Source organism: Meles meles, chromosome 8, assembly GCF_922984935.1.
Source record: "Meles meles chromosome 8, mMelMel3.1 paternal haplotype, whole genome shotgun sequence".
In the NCBI taxonomy this organism is placed as follows: Eukaryota; Metazoa; Chordata; class Mammalia; order Carnivora; family Mustelidae; genus Meles; species Meles meles.
Genome location: NC_060073.1, coordinates 114,043,159 through 114,058,258, shown reverse-complemented (window position 1 = coordinate 114,058,258; position 15,100 = coordinate 114,043,159). Strand labels below are relative to the sequence as shown.

The 15,100-nt window shown below is 38.3% G+C and overlaps 1 protein-coding gene across 1 annotated transcript in view; it reads left to right on the top strand.

The window, feature by feature from the left end:
* DDX10 (DEAD-box helicase 10) overlaps positions 1 to 15,100 on the top strand; it is a 280,556-nt gene that overhangs the window by 56,429 nt on the left and 209,027 nt on the right. The window contains exon 13 of the mRNA XM_046017251.1: positions 1,424 to 1,883. Coding sequence (XP_045873207.1) covers positions 1,424 to 1,883 — 460 coding nt within the window. The remainder of the gene's footprint in view (positions 1 to 1,423; positions 1,884 to 15,100) is intronic.

The window sequence follows — 15,100 nt, the reverse complement described above, 5'->3', positions numbered from 1 at the left end:
CTGTTCCCTGAACGCTTTCCGTAGAGTTCTGGAGGACGGGAATGAAAATGGCGGCCTCCCAGTCTCCGGCCCGGAGGAGCCGAGAGCCTGGGGCCCCACTCCTCAGTGCGCCCCCAGAGGACAGCACCCAATCACTCCCGTATCCCCAGCCTCTAGCCGCGCTCCGAGCTCACCCAGCCTGCGACCGGTTCAAGGTAACCCCGAGCTGAGAGTTCAGTCCTCGGCTCTGTCTCTGCAGCCGGCTTCTCCGTTCTAATACCTGCGAGCTCTGCGACACTCCGACACCCCCGATCCTTCTGTGACCCTGCGGGACCTGGGGCCACGCTGACCCCGCGTGGGCTTCACCCTGGTTTAGCCTCTGGAGCAATGTCCCTCAGTGGAACAGACTTTTAAAAGTCCTGATTTTGTGCTCCGTTGCTCCGCCGCTTGCCGGGTGTCGGCCCCTCCCACCGCGGTCTATCTTCCCGTCGTTTTAGATTCACTTCTCCGCCAGTCCTACCTTTCAGAAAGTGGTTGATTTTCTGATTCTAGAGTTGCTGTTCTTCTTCTCTTCGATCTCCCGTTGGATTTGTAGGTGTTTGCAATGTTTAGATAAGCTATCGAGCTGATCTCCTGCTACCTGATGTAGTCTCAGCCTGCTACTTCTCCGCCATCTTGACTCCTCACCCCTAGAAATCTTTTTTTTAATAGGAGTGATAACTCGCTTTTATTTTTTGCAGAGAACTGTTCTGTCCATTCATGTCTTTTTCCATGTCCATGTCTCTTTCAGCTTTAGTATTTACATTTCACTAAGTGTTTTTGCTTAGCAAGTCAGGTTTTTACAACAGGTGTGAGATGGGCCTGATAGATGCTGTTACCCCATTTTTGTGGCAGCTGAGGCTGAGAGAGATAAGCTGGACATAGGCAGATTTAGTACCTGAGCTGTTCCCTTGTTGCTGGTCTCGTGCTCTTTATTTTATACCTTGTTATCCTCTTAATGAAAAATGGGGTATTTCCAATGTTTTCTGACAGGTGTTCTGTATTTTTTGGCTTGCCTTTTGGATCATCTGACCTTTCAAGATTGAGTTGTACCTCACAGGAGTATTTTCTTTAAAAAAAAAAAAAAAAGAAAAAAAAAAAAGCTCCCAGGGGCGCCGGGGGTGGCTCAGTAGGTTAAGCCTCTGCCTTCGGCTCAGGCCAGGGTCCTGGGATAGAGCCCCACATTGGGCTCTCTGCTCAGTGGGGGGCCTAATTCCCCCCCCCACCCGCCTGCCTCTTTGCCTACCAGTGGTCTCTCTCTCTCTCTCTGTCAAATAAATAAATAAAATCTTAAAAAAAAAAAAACACCTCCCAAAATAGATTTCCACTCTTGAGAAACTTGCATAATACCATAAGCACACCATTAATGTACTGAAGTAACTATTTTCATTTGCTCATATTTAAGGTCTCTTGGTCTTGCTGTGGCACCACGGGTGAGATTTCTTCAGAAAATGCAGAAACAACCCACCAAGGAACTGGTGATGAGCCCAGATAATAAAGTAATTGAGCCAAGGGCTTCCTCCCTCAGGAATGATGAAGTGGAAGAATTTAGAGCCTACTTTAATGAGAAAATGTCCATCCTTCAGAAAGGTGGGAAAACACCAAAAGGGACAGACTACACACTGACTAATGAGATTAGTGATGAAGAGGAGGAAGAGAAGGAAGATGAGGAAGAAACAGAAGAGAAACTGGCAAAAGCAAAAGAGTCTCAGCCTCCATCTGTCCCTAGTACTGGGGAGGCCAAGGAAGCCCCTGGGCAGTTCTTGGACAGGGACGACGAGGAGGATGGACAGGATGCTGATTTCTTTACAGTGAAGCGGCACAATGTATTTGGGTTGGACCTTCAAGATAACAAAGCACTACAGGTAAGTTTACTCCCAGTGGGGGGTCTTCTCTTATTCCCTGCCATTTGTTACCCTGTGCTGCTTTTGTGGCCTTTGTGGAAATGTGGGGGAAATAAAGACTAGGAGAAATTTGTAGATGACTTACTTTGCAGTGAACTCGCCCCTCCTTCTCCATGTTTAATGGTGGAATAGGTGACTGAGAATTCTCATTGTTCATAACTTTGAGAACTCTAAGAAGGCTCACAGATTTAATCTTCTCCTTTGCTATTCTTCTGAGGCATGTTTTAAAAGTAGCCAGAGTCATGGTTATAGTGTTAAGGAGGGCAGTTGATGGGGTTCTATGGTTTATGGTATGAGGATCCTTTACTGTGATTTTTAACATACTGCTTTCTGATTTAAGTCATTATAAATGTTCCTTATAACAATATAATCTCCCTAAGCATGAATTTTACTTTTAATGAGACATTTGCTTTTATATTTCAACCCAATAACTTAAATACAAAGCCAGCACTCCTTTGTAAAGGCCACTTACGGAGGTTTCTTAAAGTTTCATGTAGATCCTTTGTTTCTCCATAGCTACCTGCCAGGAGAAATAAAAGGGATAATTTAGATAAAGCACCTGTTTTCCGGAGTACTTATAGGTACACAGTAAACCTGTTTCTCCTCCCCTTCCTTAGGTCTCTTCCTGTTTTATATACCTTTGTTCCTAATCATTTCTTTAAAGTGAATTGAAGATTAGGCTGAGCTCTTATTTTTTATATAGTGTTTAATACAATTCTGAGTAATCTGGGGCACCTGGGTGGCTTAGTGGGTTAAGCCTCTGCCTTTGGCTCGGGTCATGATCTCAGGGTCCTGGGATCAAGCCCGGCATTGGACTCTCTGCTTGGCGGTGAGCCAAGAGACTTGTCGTCTCTGTCTGTCAAATAAATAAATAAAATCTTAAAAAAAAAAAATTCTGAGTAATCTTAGGATACTAAATTTTGAACTTAGAAACTTGGATAGGTGTTCAAGTAACTAAATAAAAATCTTGGAAAGTTAACAAGCATCATTATCGAGTGCTTAATATGTAATCAGGCATTTTCTAAACATTATCTCAATTGGTTTTTGAATAACCTCCTGTGAGGTAGGTACTGTCTCATTATATAGGTAGAAAGAAAAAGCAACTAAGACACAGAGAGGAAGATAGTGAGGGACACAGCTTGTTATTGGCATAGTTGGAATTTGAGCCTAGGTATTCTGATTTGATTGATCAAGAACAGGGATACTGATCCCATTTTTGAAGTGTGATTTGTCACTTTTTCTTACAGAATTGATACACTTTCTATGGTATCTGATAATCTGTGGCTAACCTAAGGCCACAAAGATTTCTCCTGTGTTTTCCTTGAGAACTTTTACAGTTTTAGTACTTAAATTTAAGGCTAGGGTTTATTTTTGCTTAATATTTGTGTATGGTGTGAGGGAAGAGTTAAGGTTTCTTCTTCTTCTTCTTTTTTTTTTTTTTGATGGATGTCTAGTTGAACCAGTGCCTTTGTTAAGTAGTGCTTTCTTCATTCAGTAACCTTGATCCTTTGTCCACGGTTGACCTTGTATGTGTAGGTCTCTTTGACTCATTTCGAAATCGCAAATTAGGTAGTATAATTCTTCCAACTTGATATTTAAAAAAAATTGTTTTGGTTCTTTTTGGACCACTGCATTTCCATATAAGTTTTTAAGTCAGTTGGTTAATTGGTGCAAAAAAATCTGATGGTATTTTCATTGAGATTGCATTGAAATCTATAAATCTATTTGGGGAGTATTGACATTTTGAGTCTTCTGACTCAACATGGAATATGGCATATTTTATGTAGTTAGGCCTTAGAATCTTGCAGCATGGTTTTATAATTTTAAGTATGCCTATCTTGCACATTTTTTGTTAGATTCATCTCTTACTATTTCATAGTTTTCAATGCTATTATAAATTATACTTTTAAAATATAATTTTATAATTCTTTGTTGCTGGTATATATAAATACTGTTTATTTTTATATGCCCGTCATTCTAAACTGACATATTCTAGTGGCTTTATTTTTGGAGATCTTTGGTATTTTCTCTGTAGATGGTCATGGGTTTTTGAAGAAAGATGGTTTTGTTTCTTTTTTCCAGTCTGTGTGTCTTCTATTTAATTTTCTTAATTATACTGTATGTTGAAAAGGCAGTGGTGGGAGTGGCCATCGTTGTTCTGTGCCTGATCTGGGAGAGGGAAAACATTGAGTCTTTTACATCTGATGTTAGCTATAGGTGTTTTTGTAAATGCTTTTAACAGGGTGGGAAAGTTCCATTCTATTACTAGCCGGATTGATGTGTTTATTAAAATAAATGGTTAAAATTTTGTCAGATCCTTTTTTTTTTTTTTTAAAGATTTTATTTATTTATTTGACAGAGAGAGAGATCACAAGCAGGCAGAGAGGCAGGCAGAGAGAGAGGAGGAAGCAGGCTCCCCGCGGAGCAGAGAGCCCGATGCGGGGCTCGATCCCAGGACCCTGAGATCATGACCTGAGCCGAAGGCAGCGGCTTAATCCACTGAGCCACCCAGGCGCCCCTGTCAGATCCTTTTTTATTTTAACAATTAAGGTGAACATATAGTTCTGTTGATACATTTTTTTTTTTAATTTTTTAGTGTTGAACCAACCTTAAATTCCTATGATAAACTTAGTCATGATGTATTTTATCTATGGCAGAATTTTGTTTGCTAATTTTTTGTTAAGGATCTTTATTTCTGTCTTCATGAGGGATATTGGCTTAATTTCTTCTAAGAACTTTGGGACCGTGACATATTTTAAAAGGTTTTGATAGATTTTGCCAAACTATCCTACAGAGAAGTCACAGTCATTGTCTCACTGGCCTTTGTCTGCCACTGCCCATTTACTTGCTCTAACACTGAGTATTAACATGCTTTTATTATTTTGAAAAAATATTAGTGAGTAATGTGTTACCATTTGAACTTACCTTTCTTTGATTCTGTTATTACACATTATTCATTTATTTCAGTTGTATAGTCTCTGTATATGTGTATTACTTCTGTTTTTCCCTGCTTTTCTCTTGCTAGGGTACTGATTTTTTTTCTGTTGATCTCCAAAATGTCATTAACATTAGTTACTGTCTCTGGCTTTTTAAACTTTTTTTTTATATCCCTTGTCACACAGAATTGTGTGTTGGCCTGCCTCCCTTACTGGATTCTGAATTCCTTAAATTAATATCTTACTGATATGGTGTCTAGCTTCCGTTGAATTTCAAAAATGTCTCATGTATGAGTCAATGACTGAATTTCTTATTTTACTTTGATAGTTTTATTTGCTGTGAATTATATATAATTCATTCATGTGGGGTTTATTTTTGGAAACCTGTTTTTTAAAACTGTCTAAGATTTTGAAAATATGTAAGATTTATCTGATTAACTAAAAATGACTGAAGAGGTATTGTTTAATTTTCTATAAACATGCGCATAAATAACTTCCTTTTTTTCACTCATTAAATTATATACCTGTGGAGGCCAACCTTTGGAACTTAGATAGTAGGTGAAAGTATCTAATAGTGATGATGTAACGTTCTAATTAAGAATACATTTGCATGGTATACTATAAAAAATTTTGTCTTTAAAATATCTACATGATTTTATTTAGATGTAATAAGCTGAAAGTATATGACCTGTGCGTTAAATGTGAGGAATAGTTTGGAACAGCATGGATTTTTAGGTGCTGATAAAGGAATGTTTTTCTCTTTCTTCCTGCACATTCCCTAGTCCTGTACACAGCCAGAGTTGAAATTATTGGTTCTTTGGCTGAAATAGAAATAGAAAGGCTTACTGCCTTTAACCCCCCACCCTCAGTCTTGCCAGCTTTACTTACTATGTGCCTTCGGGCTTTCAAAGTCAGTGTTTACTTGTGCTCAGATTATCATTAGCTTTTTGTTCTTAATCATGTTTTTAAGACATTTGGTTTTGAGTGTGATTTTTGCATCTGCAGTCACCATCAGCTTTCCATTTTAGCCTTTGTTCATGCATTTTATATTTTAGTATTGTACTCACTGGAGGCTGTTTTCTTCCTTTATTACCTCTTTTTAAGGATAGACCTGAGAAAGTAGAGAAAACCAAACTATACTCAAAATGGAAATAATATTATTATTTACACATAAATGAATGTATTCTCCTTGGGAGACTAAGTCTTTTTCACATACTGCTGTTTTTGTTCAAATATTTTTGTTGCTTCTGTTTCAGAATTGGTTTTGGGGACAATGTACCAGACACACAAGAGAACTGGTTGCATTACTTATATCACAGGCTATTCTTTGTCTCGATTATCTTTACTTTCTTGCTTTCTTAGAAAAGGGAGGAGATTTGTTGAATTTTTTTAAAGTTTGGAGCCAGTGGAGACACACTGGATTACAGATGACATGGAATTTGTTTAATAATCCTGTCATTGTCATTGTAAAATCATGTACTTGGTGTTTTATCATATACCAAATTCTTACGAGTTCTCATTTTGTCCTCATGACAGGAAAGGCAGATGATGATATTTAAATTTCACAAAGCCTTTTAAATGACTTTTCCAAAGTCACAGTGATGGAGTCAGTGTTCTATCTCTGATGCCAAATCACAGTTCTCCTTCTACTCTGTCCTGTTGCCGACCATAATTTGTACTTAGTTTACTTGCTCTAAATGGATGATGTCGGTGTAATTGGCAGCACTTGAAGTAACTTCGTGCTGCCCATTGTGTGCGCACACGTGGAATACAGAATTCATGTGTTTACCTCTCTAGACCTGGGCATGGAATGGAGAGGTGAGGTATCGAGTGTCTGGTGCAAGCAATGTCTTCTAGAAGACCACTCTGTCATAGTCCTTTTCTGTTTGACAGGATCAAGGCATCGGCAGAGAAACAGATTTCTTAGCACTGAAGATCGAATCGTGAGTGACAGAGCAGTGATAGATATCGGAAGGAGAGAGCCCAGCTGGCGTGATCACACACCAGGGCACTAAGGTTGGGTGACCTCCTGTAATAGGGAAGAAACTTGTGTTTTGGCTAGTTTTATTGGCTGCTGGCTAGAAAGTTGACCTCCAAAGAAACAGTGTTAGAGAAGAATATGAATATATAATTAAAACAATGAATTTGAAAATGATTTTAAAACATTTTCTTAAATAGAAGAATGAAATCTCTAAGCATATACTTTTGTCTTTCTCATTTTATAATTGTTTAGAGATGAGACTGACATTAGTGCTTGTCCTTTTAAGGCCATCAGAAGAGTAAACCTAGGTCAGCCTTAAGATTTGAATGATATTCATAGCTAATTTTTTGTTTAGAGTAGAATCTATACTCTGTTTACTTGGAGTCTTAGCATTTTTGCATGAAAATTCTTGGTATTGCAAGGACTCCCTGGGTGGTAAAGCATAGATTAGCTAACGTTACTGTTATTTATAAGTATTCTCTTATAAAAGTATTCTAAGATTCTGAATCAAGATTCTGATATATGGGAGCTGAAGTTTTTCTGCCTGTTGTCTCTGTATCTTTTCTCTTTCCTCCTTCCTCCTCCTTCTTGCTTGTCTTTTTCTCCTCCTTCCAGAAGTAGAATTACTGAGTACCTACTGAGTGCCAGGAATTGTGCTAGGGACTGAGTGAGTTTTAGAGGCTTATACTTGAGTTAATGTAACTAGTTTTTAAACCAAAATTTCAGTAGAGAATTCGAGCTTTCTCTTCATTTATTCATTCATACAACCAAATGGTTTAAAACTCTAATACTGGCACCTGGGAGAGAATATGGCCAGCAGTTTTATCTTAAAGAATGGGTAGGTGTTAATAGGAGGTGGGGTAAGTACCCTTAGCACAGAGTACAGAGTGAGAAAAACCATGACCACAGGAAAGTCTATGTTTAGTATGGGGAGCTGTTTTTGGTATGATGTTCAGTAGTTAGCCTTTCTGAGCCTTAGTGTCTGTGTTTGTAAAATGGGTCCAGTAACAGTGTCTACTTGGAAGTATTGTGATTAGAAATAGAAATGTCCTATGGACGCAACTGTGCTAGTTGCGTCCATAGGACATAGTTAACATTAGCTTTGATTGCCACTTGATAAAGTATAATAGGAACATACAGATAAGGGGATGATAGTTACCATGGCCAGGCAGTGTCTGACGTAGTTGCTGAGGAAAATAAGGCCTTTGTCTGTATCAGGGCCAGTGATACATTTCATTTCCTCGAGGTGTTATATCAGAAAACAAATTTGCTTTTATGATTATATCATAGTGGATAGAGCATTTCTCACATTCTCAGTGTCATGCATTGATCTGGAGTGCTAAACCCTATGCTAATATCTCAGGCCTGGTTGACATCATAGCCAAATATTTATGGATTTTATATTAAATTTATGTAATTTGACATAACCAGGCTATATGACAAACACTATGCTTTGTAGAAATGGACTGATTGCTTATAAATAGAACTAAAAGTTGTATTAACAGTAGATATTTTTTTCATGTGGAATCATTAAATGAAATTATTATGTTAACTTTCTGGATGAGGAGTTCTCTGTCCAGTTACCTGGCAATATTCTTGTGGATATTAATACTGTGCAGTATATTTCTAGAAGATACTATGTAGAAGATATTAGGTTATGGATTTTGCTTGTATTTAAAGACTGTTGATTTAAAAATGAGCTTTAGAAGAAGTAATGCCCTTGTTTGGGGGATGATTGGGACATACTGATGAACCATTGCAGGAGAGTGCTGGTGTAGCTGTTTTTTTATCACTAAAATTATTTGATTTAAAATGGGAATGAACTATGGTAGCTTATTTCCCAAAGTTTCTTGCAGACAACTCAGTTTTTATAAAAGAAGTATCAGGAAGTGATGAATATTCACTTTCTGTAATCTGCCATGCACTTTGATTATTGTATATCATTTAGTAAACTCATCACAGTCTTGTGCAGTATTACGCCCATTTTGTAGGTTAAGAAAGAGACTCCGAAAGGTTCAGTTGCTTGCCTAGCACAGTTAGCAATGTGGCCTAACTGGAATTTGTACCTGGCCGGTCCAATGCAATCCCTTTCCTTGAAGCCTGCCTTTACTTCTTCCTCTAACTGACATTTGGATTCCAGTTTTCTGTTTCACTAGTTCTTTCTTTTTGGTGTTTCATAATATACTTCCGTGAATGTCTTAATCTGTTTATTCTGTACTAAGTGAGATTACTACTGAGATTGCCATAACCTTGGTGTGCAAGGGTCTTATATAATGCTTAGTTGAATTAAACAGAAGGGAGAGCTCTTTAAGACCTAGGAGTCAGGATTACTGTACTCCCTAAATTTTTGGTACCATGAAGTGGAGCGATGGTGGGATAACCTTAAATGTTGAGTAGTTCAAGTAGAGTTGGTATATATGCCTTTTGGTCTTCCTACAGGTGCTTTTTCTTTTTCTTGTTTCCATTCTTAATTCTTTAATTATAATTCAAGCTTCATTCCAATTCCAAAGGAATAGTTATTGTGTGATTTGAAAGTTAAATCTACATACTGAGTTGGTTTATAAATATATATTTTCTTTCCTTCCCTATTTGAAATTTTTATGCATGTGGTTTCCTGAAGACTTAAATTGACAGTAGAAAGCTAAAAGCTTTTGGCTTGATGTTTATTCTTTCACATGCTAAATCATTATTGTATCAACAATATTTTGACTTTCCCCCTTCATTTCCTACTTTTATTCATCCTCAATATTTAAAACATCTGTTGGCTACTGAATTTTCTTTTCTTTTCTTTTTTTTAAAGTAGGCTCCATGACCACTGTGGAGCTCAACATGGAGCTTGAACTCAAAACCCTGAGATCAAGACCCAAGCTGATATCAAGAGTCAGATGCTCAATGGGCTGAGCCACCCAAGTGCCCTGGCTACTGAATTTTCTAGTGACTTAATTTTATAGCCTGACTTTTGGAAACTTTATTTTAAATAAGGATATGTTTATCTTCATTTTAAGGTAAAGTAGAGGTAATGAAATGTGAAATAGGACAGGTTTTTCTTGAGGGCCATGTAAATCACCCTTGAGTTTGATTGTTAGGATAATCAGAAATAAGGAGCTTTTCAAAATCATCAAGTGCATATTTATATTTATTGCTCTAACAAATGTAACTGTAGAGAATTTAGCCTAATGTGGCAGGTACTATCGTTACGGATAGGTAAGTTTCCAAAATGTTGTTTGTAAGACCCTTTGTTCTGAAGTCTTAGCAGTCAGTATAAGTATGTATACTTACCTAAAGCTTTTTAACAGGAGGACTGTATTTGTGGAAGCAGTGGATTTTACTCATTATGTGCTCTTCACCTCTCAAATTTGTCCGAACAGATTTCTGTTTTATATTGTTCTGTTCAATATATGATTTTGGAACAGCTTCAAAGATAGATGCCGAATTTGAGTCCAAGGCAGTAGCTGAAACAGTGCCATTTATTGGTGACAGGCAGAGCTAAATCACGTTTGCTTTGATGTGAAGCTTTGCCATTAAAGTTGCACTTCAGGGGAAATGCAGGCTTATTAAATGAAGGCTTCATAGGGTTTTTTTGTTTGTTTGTTTTCTTTTTTTTTTTTTTTTTAAAGAAAAATCAACTCACTTACCAACTGCTTAACGAACACCTGCTAAGTAACAGGTATTGAGAACATTAACAAAATTAGCTGACCTCATGGACTTGAAGTTCTGGTGGGGGAAGCTGGACAAAAAAATAGATGCATGTGTTGTGGGAGAAATGGAACAGGGTAAAGGGGAGGCAGGGTTCATGGGGGAGGGTTGCGTGGGGGGTATGGTGCAATTTCAAATAGAAAGGTCAGAGGCCCCTGCCTGGGAGTTTGTAAGGCACTTTACTGCCATTGCTGGCTCAAGACCTTTATTGGTTTTTAAGTACTGGAAAGATTGCTGTGCTTCCTCTGTCCATAAGTAATTTGAAACAGAAAGTATACTAAATTTTGGAGCAGTAAAAGTCCTTAAGTTCTGATTTTTTCCATGATAACTACTTTATTGCTTTGTTGAAATATATTATTTCAAAACATTTTAAAGTACTCTATCTTGGCTGGGCCCTGAGCTGTGTGGATTTGCTAGTTGGTTGATGGAGCTTGGGAGCTAGGCTGGGTAAGGGGAATGTAGAGAATTCAGACTGTTCTGGGATCCCTGCTGGCAAGTTAATTGGCCAGAGCAGTGGCATTTCAGTAAAGTTCAGTGGGAACAGGATGCCTGTACATTAAGAAAGGCCAGTTTTTTCCAGTAACATTAAAGCCTAAGTACAACTGTATACAGTTGACATCAGAAACAAGCCAACTATTTTACCAGAAAAAGGAGTTTATTCAGAAATTTATTAGGATAATAGCAATTCAAGACAAAAACCTGTGACAGAGGGGCGCCTAGGTGCCTTAGTTAAGCATCTTATTCTTGATTTCAGCTCAGGTCATGATCTCAGGGTCTTGAGGTCGAGCCCCATCTGGATCTGTACTGCGTGTGGAGTCTTTTGGGATTCTCTCTCTCAAAAAAAATTAAAAATAAAAATGAAAAATGTTAAAAAAAAGAAAAGAAAAGAAAAACTATGACAAAGCATAGGCAAGTCCTGACAACAGAAGAGAGGGGTTTGATTTTGAGGAAAGGAGGAAGTTGGGAGGGGCTATTTTGAAGAGTTTCCAGTGATGATATCTTCTCATTGGCTGAGTATGTGGTTTCTCATTGGCTGGGTTGTTGCTGGACAAGGAGAACTTCTCTCCTCCTCCTGATTGGGCATGTAAAACAAGCTTCCTCCCGTTTGCCCTATGATTGGTGGTGCTTGAGCACTCCCCTTTCCGGCTCCCTGACGCTCTTACAAATGAGGCTTTACTTTTGATGACACTTGTGAGAATAAGATCGGTATGCTGACTTCGTGATGGCTTAAATTTTAAGTTTTCAGGGCAGTGCTTCCCAAGCTATGTTTTCTCAAGGCCTAAGTGTTTAATTTCCAATCAGTCATAGCCCAATAATGTTGCAAAACGTTACAGAAAAATTATTAAAGTAAAATGAACCTTTCTTTGCTTTCTGGCTCTAGCTCTACCTTTTTGTTTTCTTGTCTTTCTTTCTCTAGGCTGGCTGATTTTCTTTTTAACTTTAGATCATAGAGCCCCTTCTGTAATTTTTTTTTCTTGTTGACAAATCTTCTGTTTATATGGCCATAGTAGAATACAGTGTTGTAGGGTATTTGTGTGCGTAATGAATGATGCTTAATGAATGAAACAAACCGTTTGTCATTTAGAAAATTATGTAGTTTCTCTTTAAGCCTTCCATGTCTTTTGGGTTATTTTTGATGGGTGGGATTTGGCTCTCTGAGGGACACCACTACACCTGGGGTATGAGGGTTCCTTGACCCCTTTGGTACTGAGTTCCTTTTTAAAGATTTATTTATTATTTATTTGACACACACACACACACAGAGAGAGAGAGAGAGAGAGATCACAAGTAGGCAGAGAGGCAGGCAGAGAGAGAGGGAAAAGCAGGCTCCCCGTTGAGCAGAGAGCCCGATGTGGGGCTGGATCCCAGGACCCTGAGATCATGACCTGAGCCGAAAGCAGAGGCTTAACCCTCTGAGCCACCCAAGCACCCCGAGTTCCCTTTTTAAATTGGGCGCTCACCCCTTCAAAAAAGGAAGGAAGGTTAAGAAGAAGAACTGGTAAATTGGTCTTTGACAGGTACATTGATTTTGAAAGAAATGTGTGGTCAGATGACCCTTCTTGAGATCAGGATCTGCATCTTTGACATGGTAGATACTTACAGTTGTTTGTAGTTTGAGGTCATTTTCTTTCAGAGAGTTTCTCCTGCAGCATTCATCAATAGCACTTTCATCCCTAGAACAAGTCATGGTTGGAAACATCTACCATGAGGTCTTAATAAACTGAATTTTAAAATTTTTATTTTTCTAGTCAGGAGTGTTTCATTATCGGACAAAAAGTTTATCTCTATTAAACAGGTAGCAGATCATCAGTCTCTGGACATTTCCACTTCCAGAAGGCTGTTGCTATTTTTGGTTTGTTTTCCTTTCTTTTCTTCTTTTATCTTGCCTGGTGGTTGTTAGAATAAAGGTGACAGACGGTCCTGATACAGTGTTGGACAGAAAATCTGCTGGGTTTTGTTTGGCATTATAAATGATTGAAAACAGAGTGATATTTTGTTACAGTTCTAATAAAGCCCACACAGTAGTGATTCTTACAGTGCATTAATTTTAAGCTCCAGAAACAAGTGCCTTAGTAGATGTCTCTGGACTATATGAAGAAAATCCTAAGCATTAGGCACACATGAAATAGAAATCACGTATTGCAACTTTTCTGAGAGCACATAAAGGATGCAGCTCATATTTTCACTGATAATCTCTCTTGATGGAATTTTCCTTACTGTTGATCTGCTTTCTCCCCATCCCTCACATTGGTGGAATAAATGTAACACTTAATTTCCTAGTAGCAATCACTGTAGAGCCCCCTGCAAATAATAATTCCTAAGTTTGTTTTCTAAATTAAAAAGGCATATTTCCTGGTACATCTTTTTGGGTAATCATGATTAGAATAATTCTGCCACCTGCACGAATTTTCATATCTGCTGTTTTTGTTATGGAAAGCAACAGAGCAGAGGAATGCTTTCTTCCTTGCTGTGATGCCTAATTTTGGAAGGTACACTAATTTCAGAATGTTTAATAGAGGAAATAGTTGCATATTCCAAACACATTCAGTAAGAACTTGCTAAATAACCTCTTTTTTCCTGTGGTTTGGTTCAGCCTTTTTTTTGTTTTGTGTCTCTTGATCTATCTAGACTGTTTTTTCTAGCTGCTGACTTGTCCATAAAGTAGAACTTTATGAATCAAAGACTAGGTAAAATTCTCTTAGGATCTCTACTCCCCGCCCACATCTTCTGTGACTACATTTATTATTATTATTATTATTATTATTATTTTTAAAGATTTTATTTATTTATTTGACAGAGATCACAATTAGGCAGAGAGGCAGGCAGAGAGAGAGAGGAGGAAGCAGGCTCCCTGCTAAGCAGAGAGCCCGATGCGGGACTCGATCCCAGGACCCTGGGATCATGACCTGAGCCTAAGGCAGAGGCTTTAACCCACTGAGCCACCCAGGCACCCCTATTATGATTATGATTATGATTATTATTTTTTAAGATTTTATTTATTTATTTGACAGACAGAGATTTCAAGTAGGCAGAGAGGCAGGCAGAGAGAGAGAGGAGGAAGCAGGCTCCCTGCTGAGCAGAGACCCCGATGCGGGGCTCGATCCCAGGACCCTGGCATCATGACCTGAGCCGAAGGCAGAGGCTTTAATGCACTGAGCCACCCAGGCGCCCCCCTATAATTTTTTTATAAAGGAAGCTGAAAAGCTGGTTTTTAGTGACTCTTATTTTCCCCTTACTGTTTTCTATTAAGGGTTGTTACTTGACTCAATTTCAAGCACATTTAGTAATATGTGTTTTAATAGCTATTGGTCCATTTTATTTAATAACTTGAACAGAGTATTGTGCTTTTTTTTTTCTTTTCTTTTTTTTAAGTGAGGATTTTTGAAATAATACTCTATTGCTAACTTTTCCTCTTCTACAAGAAGAGGGAGAAGGTATTTAATTGCCAAAAAATATGCTATCAGGCTTCAGGACACTATTTGGTTTCCAGCCTGACTACTAATACCAGTTTAGCTAACCAGATTTATATAATGGTTTTATAATTACAGGATTAGATATGGGGTCCTGGGTTAATTCTCTTCTCTTCCTTTCCTCACCTCCCATTGACTAGCTCTTGTATGTGGCAGAAATTACAGATTCATTTGGCTTTTCCTATTTACTGAAGAGAGAAAAACATGTTATTTCTAGGTTTCAAGAACTGTGGAGAGTCTGAAATGCCACTCTACTTGCAGATTAACAAGTAAGCCTGCCACATTTTGATTTATGTTGCTAGACAACTCATGGCATAGCCAGCTGCAGGAAGGAGCTTCAAGTTTGCATTGGTTTTCTTGTTCCTGAATTCCACAGGGACCATGTGAATGTGGTACCAGCTTGGTGCCATTTACAGAATCGGTTTGTGTGAGAGCTAAGGAACTTCATCTTAGAAAAGGGCCACTAGCAAACCTGTCCAGCCTTCACCCAGAGAGGAGACATTACCTTTATTTACCTGGTCAGGAATGATCTGTTTGGTGCCCCCGAGGGAGATACTGTCTTTACCTTCCAAGGTTGTATGCTGTATTGACATC